This window comes from Ictalurus punctatus, chromosome 10 (assembly GCF_001660625.3).
Source record: "Ictalurus punctatus breed USDA103 chromosome 10, Coco_2.0, whole genome shotgun sequence".
NCBI lineage: Eukaryota > Metazoa > Chordata > Actinopteri > Siluriformes > Ictaluridae > Ictalurus > Ictalurus punctatus.
This window is the reverse complement of record NC_030425.2, coordinates 11345098-11355825: the sequence shown is the minus strand read 5'-3', so window position 1 is coordinate 11355825 and position 10728 is coordinate 11345098. Positions and strand designations below refer to the sequence as shown.

General features: G+C 38.8%; 1 protein-coding gene across 1 annotated transcript in view; it reads left to right on the top strand.

Annotated features, from left to right (window-relative positions):
- The first annotated feature begins 1419 nt into the window (after nt 1–1419).
- Nucleotides 1420–10728, top strand: part of anos1b (anosmin 1b) — a 40432-nt gene continuing 31123 nt past the window's right edge. The window contains exons 1-2 of the mRNA XM_017478830.3: nt 1420–1739; nt 9083–9130. Of these exons, the coding sequence (XP_017334319.1) occupies nt 1542–1739; nt 9083–9130 (246 nt within the window). The 5' untranslated portion in view covers nt 1420–1541. The remainder of the gene's footprint in view (nt 1740–9082; nt 9131–10728) is intronic.

Sequence of the window (10728 nt, the reverse complement as noted above, 5' to 3'; positions counted from 1 at the left end):
AAAACAAACATCAAGGTTTTCACCAGATTTTGAGTGAATGTATATTTGGGTATTGTCAGCATAAAAGTGATAATGGAGGCAGAGCGATCACAGCAGATGCCCAAGTGGAGATAAATAAATATTGAAAAGTAAAGGGCCTAAAACTGATCCCTGAGGAACACCAGTGAGCACAGAGCTAGTGTCAGACCTGTAACCACCCATAGAAAGACAGTGGGAACGGTCAGTAAAATATGGCCAAAAGTTTGTAGACGCCTGACCTTCACACACGTATATACTTTTTGAACATCCCATTCCAGATTAATCCCCATTTGCTGTTATAATAACATCCACTCTTCTGGGAAGGGTTTCCACTAGATTTTGGAACAAGGCTATGAGGATTTGTGCTCATTCAGCCTCAAGAGTATTAGTGAGGTGTGAGGAGGGGCACAGTTAACATTCCAGTTCATCCCAAAGGTGTTCAGCAGGGTTGAGGTCTTCCTGTCCAACCTTGACAAACCATGTGTTCATGGATTTCGCTTTGTGCACAGGGGCATTGTCATGCTGGAACAGGTTTGGACCCCTTAATTCCAGTGAAGGGAAATCTTAAAGCTACAGCATTACATTTTAGACAATTCTGTGTTTCCAACTTTGTGGCAACAGTTTAAGGAAGGCCCATGTATGGGTGTACTGGTCAGGTGTTCACAATCTTTTTGCCATATAGTGGTAGTAGGTGTCTAAGATAAATTGTCCCTAGATGTGAATGAATGTGTGAATGGTGCCCTTTAATAGAGTCCCATCCAGGGTGTAATCCTTCCTTGCACCCAGGGTTCCCAAGGATCCAAAGCCACTTTGACCTGGATAAAACCATTACTAAAGATGAGTAAGGATTTCTATGCGTTTTTGGTACAACTTATCCTACACAGGGGCACAGAGAGCATATCCCAGGGGACTTGAGGTGGGGGCCACCCTGGACAGAATCACACACACATTATAAACAATTTGGAAATGCCAATCAGCCTACAATGCATGTCTTTGGACAAAGGGAGGAAACTGGAGTACCTGGAGGAAACCATTCAAAAACAGGGAGAACATGCAAACTCACACACACACACACACACACAGGGCGGTGGCAGAATCGAACCTCCAACACCGGAGGTGCAAGGCAAACGTGCTAACCAGTAAGTTACCATGCATGTCCCACATGTAGTGATTTGCCACTTGTCATTTTTTAAATCTAGTTTTGCAAAAAATTATGGTAAGATCTAAAACTTGAGTTTAATTCTTGACAGAGAGAAGTCATTCAAAAATAGTTGTTTTTGGTCAGAAGCTTTTGGCAAGTGATGAAGTGCCACACGTTCAAACATATGGCAGTGTGTGTGTGCGAGTGTGTGTGCGTGCGTGCGTGTGTATGTGTGAGCGTGGGGGAGTGTCTATCTATTGGCGACTGTGCACTTCAGTTCTGACGGCGCGCGCACAGCACACTCTCCGAGCGCGTCAATTTTAGGTGGGATTTACGCCGATAAAAATCTACTCGAGACGTCCGACGTGCCTGTGACACTGGAATGAAGAGTGACAGCAGGACCATGTTTGTCTCCGGGGTTTTGCCGATCTTGCTGTGCTGCGTTGTGAAGTTGAGCGTCGCGCGCAGGAACGGTGCTGAAGACGGAGAGACTGTGGAGAAGATTAACAGCGCGCGCTGCACCTCGCGCTGCCTCACGCTGCACATCACTCAGCTCACTTCCGCCTTCAGACGCCTTCAGGTCAGAGACTTAACCTTCAATTACGCCTTTAGAAAACGTTCAAAAAGCGGCAAACCATGCTGTTATTGTGAGCTCACTCATAAAAAGTCTTTTTTTTTTGTTTGTTTGGTTTGGTTGAGAAGTTGTTCCACAATGAAAATCATGGCCACAAATTAGCCATGGCTGATATGACAAAAATAGCCTGTTATTATTATTATTATTATTATTATTATTATTATTATTATTATTATTATTATTAATAAATATTACAATACTTGAAAACTTGCTTATGGTAAACTATAAGTAATATAAGTAACAAGATTTACCCCATATTGAATTGTTCTGAGGTAACAAAACAGTAAATCTTTATGATAACACTTTTTTTTTTTTTAAAGAAGTGTTTAACCAGAAAAAAGAAACATTTAAGACAAAATTAGATTTTAGCTTTCAGTCATGAAGTAACAATGGAGTTCTAAAGCACTGACATTTGACCATGTCATTATACCCTGAAAAGAGAATAGTATAGTTAATATATTGCAGTATTGATATCGTGTTATGGTATTGCCCAGCCCTATGCTGAAAAATCATGGCTACAAGCTACAAGTGGCTGATATATGACAAAAATATTATTACACAACATTTGAAGGCTTTCTCTTGGTGCGCGACATGTAAAAATTTTTTTTACTTTTGCTCAGGTTTTGCCAACAAGGCGCCAACAAAATAGTAAAGCCTTATTATAATAAAAGATTTGCAAAAAAAAAAAGTGTTCAAGCTGGAAAAGGAGTGAAAGCTTACAGACGAAATTTGATTTTAAAGTTTGGTCACTGAGGAACAACTGGGTTATAAAAACACTTTTTTAATAATACGTATTTCACTATACTTTGAACAGTGTAGGGTATAGTATACATTATATTGCATATTGCCTAGCCTTGTGACAATTTATAGTTGACATAGCAATCCACTTAATTGTTTGTTCAGTTTGGCAGTTGGGGAAGTCATTAAGTGCTGTTTAAAGGTGAAGGAGCTGTGTTTTGCTCTTCGGGCTGTTTTTCCTATTGCCCACCTGGCTATGCGTTAATAGAAGGGGCCCCCAAACTCAAATGGTGTGTAGACTAATTATTTATTTTTTTGAAGTGCATGGTGCTGTGTTCTTTTATGTCCAATTTCTGCTCTTTTTCTAGTGGTGCCAAATTGTAGGTCCCGTGAAAGCCTTTTCTCTCAGAGACAAACTGACAACTAGACTAAATTCATGCCAATGAAACAGCAGCATTACTATGTGAAGTTAGCAAGTAACCGAATTTATACTTGTTCTGACTTAGTAGCATCTCTCAGGAATTGAATTCATCTTTTTTTTTGCAGCAATTCAAGCTAATTAATTGACCTTGTGGCTTGAAATCACCCTAATTAGATCCACATTAGGAAGAAGCTCCACATTGTGCAAGCAGCAAGGAGTTCTTGGCCACGTTTTTCACTCAGCTCTGCAAATGCAACATGACCTTCAAATGTTTCCAGTTCACACCTCATGATTCATGAAAGGCTCAGGGTCACAAGTGTGTGTCTCTCATGTATGTCCCCTCTGTGAGTGGTAGGGAATCAGTTCAGAGGTTGAACAACTGCAGCACCCAAAGTGTTATGATCTGCCCTGTGATTAACGTATGTGGGAGAAGGAACAAACTAGATAGAGACAGATAGATGGAAAGGTAAGCATTGGTGTGGTGTTGCAGTGAGGAGAAATAATGGAAACCTCTGTGTGTGTGTGTGTGTGTGTATGTGTGTGTGTGTGTGTGTGTGTGTGTGTGTGTATGTGTGTGTGTTTGTGTGTCCATATCCATCTCTGTATGTATGGTCACCATGCACAGGAATTTTGTCACATTTTCCTAAACCAAAAAAATTATATATATTTTTTTACTATTTTATTCATAATGGTAGTCTATGGGCAGTTGTTGAGATGCAAATGTCAGTAAACATTTCAAATCACACTCATTGCCCAAATTGAAACCTACAGCCTTACACTCTAACAATAAAGGACTCAGGCTGAGACAGGCATGAGAGAAATTCTTGCTATAGCAGTTCTTAAAACTGCACCAGTACCATTAAAAGCAATAAATGTTATTTACACATTCCCTGAAGTTTCGTGGTATCCATAAACAAACAGCGCAAACCAGAAGTACTTCTGTGTTGATGTGTTTACATGATATCACGCAACCACAAAAAGTACTCTTATCCCTGAAAGAACAGCAGATTCAGAGCTTACAAATGCCTTTGGACCATGAGGAATTAATGATCAATTAATGAAAGCGTTCTACAAAACTCTATGTGCTTCATATACTGTAAACATGTATTACAGATCTAAGACTTCCATTATAAGTGTGGTTTTTCAATTCTTGTCTCAGTATAGGAAAACATGTCAGAATGATTGTCCATGGTAATTATTCATACACTAGGTATGTGGTACATATATAAAGGCTGCAGAATTTCTTCATCAGTTTGGCCATGTGCTATAGATTGCCTCACTTATGCAAAAGAAGTATGCACAAAAATATTGTATTATTGTACAGCAATAATCAAATGTTGCTTATGATCCATTGACTGACTGGGCATGAAATTACTTCCAGTGGCATTAAACATGTGTACACAATCCAAGAATGACCTGAAAAGCAAATACACTGTCATTTATACACCTCGCTCAGTCATTTATTGAGACTGTGGTAGACGTGAGCTTTGCTTATAGGTGTACATTTAGTTTGTCATGTAAATAAGCACGGCATATCCAGTGTCCGTGATGGATTTTGTTACGGACAAACTATTCCCAAGTCTATTGGGAAGACAGTGACATGAAGGTTTCTGTGGCGAATTTGATCCTGTATTATTTCTCGCTCAAAAGAAAGTTTTGATAGATAGACAGATGGAGAGTGATTTAATAATGTTCATTATCTTAGAAAAAGGTTGTTTTGTTTTTTTCTTTTGATCTCATGAAGATATCCTGTTCTGTGAAACCGGGCCAAGTCTATTTGCTGACTTGGTATTATAGTTACAGAATATATGGAATAAATTGCCCAGCTTTGTTTGTTCAGATTTTCTTTCAGCCATTAAAAAACGCCTGAAGACTCAGACTAGTGAGAGTACTGCTTGAGTACTTGAGAGTACTGCTTGGTGAGTGGTGTAACACTCTTGAGTCTTGAGCACTTGCAGTTGTTTCTTTTTGCCATTCCAGCTAAAATGTGTGATTGAATTTAGCTTCATTTGACAGTTTGAATAAAACTGAATGCTAAATACATTAATATAAGAGTAGTGGATTTGCCATTGAACATGACAGAAAGATATCTACACTGTAGAATATGCCCTGTACAGAACAATGTAAGACTTATAAAATAAAGAAAAGAAAATGTTTTATTCATTTTTATCAAAAGTGATATTTTGCATTAAAGGCCAGTAAAGCAACTCTCTGATTATCCAAAATTCTATTTAGTCTCTCTCTGTTGTCTTTGTGTGGTGTAACGCATTGACTCAAATGCCTAATTGCATTGTTTTCTGCACAATATTTACACATTTGGACCCTACAGTAACTTTTTACAGCCATTATTTCGCTGTGTTAAAATGTACGTGTGCTTAGTCACAGAGGTAATAAAAAAATCCACTGAAACCGCTTTGGTTCAGAATACTTGTTTACAGGATGAAGGGGACTAGAAAGAGCACTCTTGAGACCCTGATTCTCTTTACCTCTTGCTGTGTCCTAACAACATTGTAACTAGAAGAGCCAAAATGATTTAAAGGGGGGGGCAGCTCGTAATTCTCATTCGGGGAAATGTCGTCAGGTCTATGCCCCTACTTGCTGCATCATAAGCGGGCTGATGCAAGGAGGCATGAAATGCTGTCGTGACTTGGGCCAGAGACAAAAGTGTGTAATTATGGCACTCGGAGTATGACTTGAAGTCGAGATGCATTGTGGGCTGAAGTAAATAAGCTTTGGTTTTATTTTATGGTGTGATTCCCAGAATAGTTATGGACCGAAGGACTTCAAAGGAGGGACGGTGACTTAATTATTTTCCAGCTTTGATTGTAGGGTCATTAAATTTTCAGCTATTATGTGAAATGCTATATGCCCCCCCCCTCTCTCTCTCTCTCTCTCTCGGTATCTGTCTGTCTGTCTAGTAGGGATGGAACTGAATATGAACAGATCATTCAGAATGAACTGGTAATAGGTTTTTAATGAATGCAAATAGAGATACAAATACTTTAGGAGGTGTACTCATTTTTACTTTCACATGGACGTGAGTGATCGGTCAGATATGAAGCTTGTGGGACAAAGTAAGACCATTAGACCGTAGTGCTTTAAATTAGGCTAGAATCAACTAAATTTGTTATAAAATGTCTTGTGCAGGTACACACTAAGATAATAACTGTGCAAGAGGAATTTTAAAAAACAGTCCCTTGTACATCTCTAGCTTGAGGAGGTTGAGGTTGAGGAACTGTCAACCAGGAAACCCTTCATACACCATACTGACAGTGCTAGCATCTCTATCTTTGGGTTTTTTGCACTTTTTTCCTTAAAAAAAAAAGAAGAAATAAAACACACACTCACACATGCACAGACACATACACCCTGAACCATCAACTACAGTATGTGCCCATTCATCAAATACATACAGACTACACATGAACACCTTAACACCTTCAATCATAATGATTTTTTTCTTTCTTTCTTTTTTTTTCTTATTCTGTCACATCTTGCTGTTACTTGCTGTTTTTCTATCGCTGTCACTGTAATATGTCGCATGTAAATGTTAGCATCTTGTTTTCCAATAGTTTAAAATATATATATATATATATATATATATATATATATATATATATATATATATATATATATATAAATAAATAACCCTTCCAGTTTAGGCCACACCCACCTCAAGTGTAAACCTGAATACAAATGATATTTGGAGCACGAAACAGATCCCAATAATGTCATTATCTATTATTTAGTATACATTGGCTATCTACTTCTGATTCTTTTTCTGATTCTATGCTACCTTCTGCTTATTATGTATTTCAAATGCACCATGACTAACCACTACTGTCTATCCATCTTAATGGAGATGTACATGTTTTAAAATATAAATGTCACTTAGTTTCTCCTCAACTTCTACCTGTGAATTATTTGAAACCTAACAGGAGTGTTGTGACTACATGGCTTAGAATCACATGCAACTATAATTTCAGCTGTAGCCGAGGTCATTACATCTGTCAGTTGACCCTACATGGATAAAGCAGGGCTTCATAACTAGGTCTCTCTGATTCTCTCGTTTTGTGTCCAAATGAACTCTTCGTGTCCACATGAAAAGCTGAAAACATTCAGCTGCCACAATCACTCACAGCTCTCCCCGTTGGAGCAGTTGAATAGGGCTGCTTGAATGTGGTTCCTTTTTAACATCATGCTTCATAAAGCAAAGATCAAGAGTCAGCTCTGTTTGGTATTTGGGATGAGACAACCCCAGACAGAATCCATTACAATCAAACCATGCTGCTCAATGATCATCATAATGGCAGAATTAGGAAGTTAAATGTAAATGTTGAGCGCATATAGAGAGTGCTCCATCTCCTTGGCCTTGAGGAGTTAAACCCTGCAACAATTTAACGCGACATTCTGTCAGATGTCATAAAGTGTGTTTAGATATGTTGGCGCGAGTGTCTTTGTGGTATGGAGTTTTTCTCTTTTGTGCTTGGAGCTGAAACAGCTGCACATGTGGTATAGGGGTTGAGAACAAAGGGGCGGCCGCCAGGCTGAGTGACGCAGCTTAACATAGCCTATCTGACAGCCCACCCCCCTCTCTCGATTCTGCCCTTTCTTGTTTAGATACTATCTCTCTGATGACTTCCCTCTCCATTCTCTGAGGGTTTGTCTCATGTAAGCCGAAGAGCCAAAAATAAATTCCCATGATTGATGGCAGTTTGCATGTTGTGTGAAATAAGCCACTAAATGGGGTAAAAACAAACAGAACAAAAGCTTATATGTTTGAGTGTTAAGGCCATGTGCTGGTCTTAGCTTTTGCAGCTGGCTATGTAGCATGCTAGAGGTCATGGATAGGACCTGTACCATGTGTGTAGCATGTGCATGCAGTTTGGTCAAACTTCATTACAACGCATATGTGGATTTCAATGGCGCGTACACACTCCACTGTAAAATCTAGACAATGAAGTAAGCACATGCAAGTCTATTCATTAAAGCTGTATCTTGTACATTTGCACAGATGCAAATGACTCAGGAAGGATTTGTGCGTTTTCCGTCCATCAGACCTCTGTTGTGAATAGGAAGTGCCTCTGATGACTTACAAAGGTTAATGCTCTTACTAAGTGGCAGCAAAGGCTTACTCTCCCTTAGGCAAAAGATTTAATCCTGTGTCTTAAATTGATAAGATTCTGCATTAGAGAACATTTTCCTCAGTATCCCAATATTGAATTTAGACTGATACTGATGTGCTTTTCATTGTTTTTCACCTGTTTGGCATATGAACCTGTTACACTTTCTGGCCTGAAGTTTCTAGGTGTGGGTTTTGGCTTTTCATATGGAACGATCATCAAGAAAGCTTTAAAAGGGTGATGTAATCTCTTGGGGTGATGTAACGTTCCAACATTCCTTTCGAGATCACTTTTTTGGACCTCAGGACAGTCTCTCAAACATAATGGGTTTTTCTTTTCTCTTTAAGAGCTTATTAAGACCTCACAAAGGCAGCGTGGGAGCTCGTAAGTGGCATAAGCTGAATTTGCGGAGGATAAATGTTGGTTGCCTAGAGGGGGGTGTTTAGAGAGAGGTAATTAACCCTGCTTAGAGGGACAGAATCTGTGCCGGTACTCTGTGATTTGTTTTAGATGGCTGTTTATGACTGACGCTGCTTGCGTTTTCTGTTATTTTAGCAAGACTGTTACAATTTTCCTTTATGGAAGTGGCTGAATGCCATTTGGAATTGTCCAGGATGTTTCAGCTTGAATCAGAAAGAGAGCTTCTTGAGTCAAAACACAGACACTTTTCACTATGATTAGTTTTGTTAGTCACGTTTAATTCCCGGCTGCCTCTTTTCCAGCAGTCTGTGTGGTTAGGGGTTGACGTACACTAGAGGTCATGGCGTTGGCGTGTGGTACTCCTGTGTTTATATCTAGTCTGATTCATCCGTGCCCAGTGCACTTCCTCACTCTGGAAACAATTCTGGTTTCAGCCTACAAATGATGACATAAGAACCAAATATAATGTAGTAATATGTATAACAGTGAATGGGAAAACACATCATATGAAAAGGTCAGTCTGTATTCTATGGCTACTAAAATGAAATTAATTATTCCCCCTACTTTTTTCTTTTTTCTTTTTACAGAGTGATGAGGTTCTGGGCTGGTGCGAAAACCATAGGAGATGTGCTCAGGTAAGGAAGCTGATTGCTGTTCCATTCACATTCTTATCTCATCTGATATCTTTTTCATATAATCAATTTCTCTACCTCATTGAGTACAGTGAAACACTGTCCATTTTGAAGAAATGCCAAGAGCTCATTGCATTTATATGAACTACACTGTATGTCTCAGTCATATATATGTCATTCATATGCTAAGCACAGCTCAGTTGAGTCATAACTGAAAACCAAAACAGGCTGAACTTAATGTGCTCAGGGACCCTGTTTTGAGGTCAAGGATTACGTTTAATACAATTTCCACTGTCGCAGTATTGCAGATAATTTTAATTGCTCCAGCACCAAGGTTATTGATACAATGAATGTATTTAATAGGGGGCTTTCATAAAACTTTATTTTCCAAAATGGTTTTGATACAGTGGTGTATGGCTTTCGTGGTCAAATCCTTTTTCTTTTTTTTATTGCAGCTAACTTTTTGGCCAGTAATCAGTGTATAAGCGCTGTACAAATCTCTGCTTGTGCTGTATGACATTTTTATGTACTATTTGAAAGCCTGTTTTAAAACAAAATGTAAATAATTTGATATCTCTGAAAGAAATAGCAATAAAATGAATGCTCTTCTTCATGGTGCTCTTCTTTTTCACTGCAGCACCAAAAGGTGTTAAAACACACAGTTGAGCGAGACTGACTGAGCAGCTGTCTGAAGGAGGAAACTGTCCTTTTCCTTGTTAAATGTCGGAATGTTTTGCTTGGTCATTGCACCTCTTTTTTTTTTTATTAAATGAGACGTTTGTTCACTATAATTTCTCCACAAAATCCCTTGATATGCTTGATAGGGTTCATTTTTCAATGAACGTAGAAATTATATAATTAATATAATATATAATGTAATATATAATACAGGCAACGGTTGAATGCTCTAATATGCAGTTTTGCAGAATGAAATGATATGCAGCACTAATTTCTCTGTAATAAGCCAGTAAACATTGTTAGATCATTAATAGTAATTGCCTAAACCAGACGTCTTTGGCTGCCTTCTGCAGCACTCGCCCTGAGGGAGCAAGGTTAAACGTGCCTGAAAAAGGTAGAGCTTTCCCCCCCATGAAGGCTGAATTTCTCACACCAAGCACTTGAGCTGTTCTAATTGCTTTCAGATGGAGGTGATTCTCCCACAGTCCTTCCAATAATAGGTAAAGTAAATGTTGTGCTTCTTGTGAAAATAATGAGAGCCATTTCACATCCTCCTGGGCTGTGCAGCCGCCCATAAAGGGCCCTTGACATTAGCCCTTGTTTGTTCACTTAGAGCATGTGTCAAGGACATCTTTTTAACATGTAGGCTAGGTCCCTGCTTGTGCCTTTGTTCTTTTTTCTTTTAAAGGAAGGCATGTTTCCATACTTTCCTTCATTTAATTACATTCTGCATTAATGTAAAGTTCACCCAGACTAATCTGCTACTCAAAGAATCAATTTAGTAGTGATTGAGTACAAAAACGTGATATCATTCCCAGAGGCTCATCTATGTGACCAGAGTTAAGGAAAAAAAAAGGTGACGTCCAATATTCCTTTAAGTGTGGCTTTGCTTCACACGCACCTCTCTACAGTTCTAGACCTCG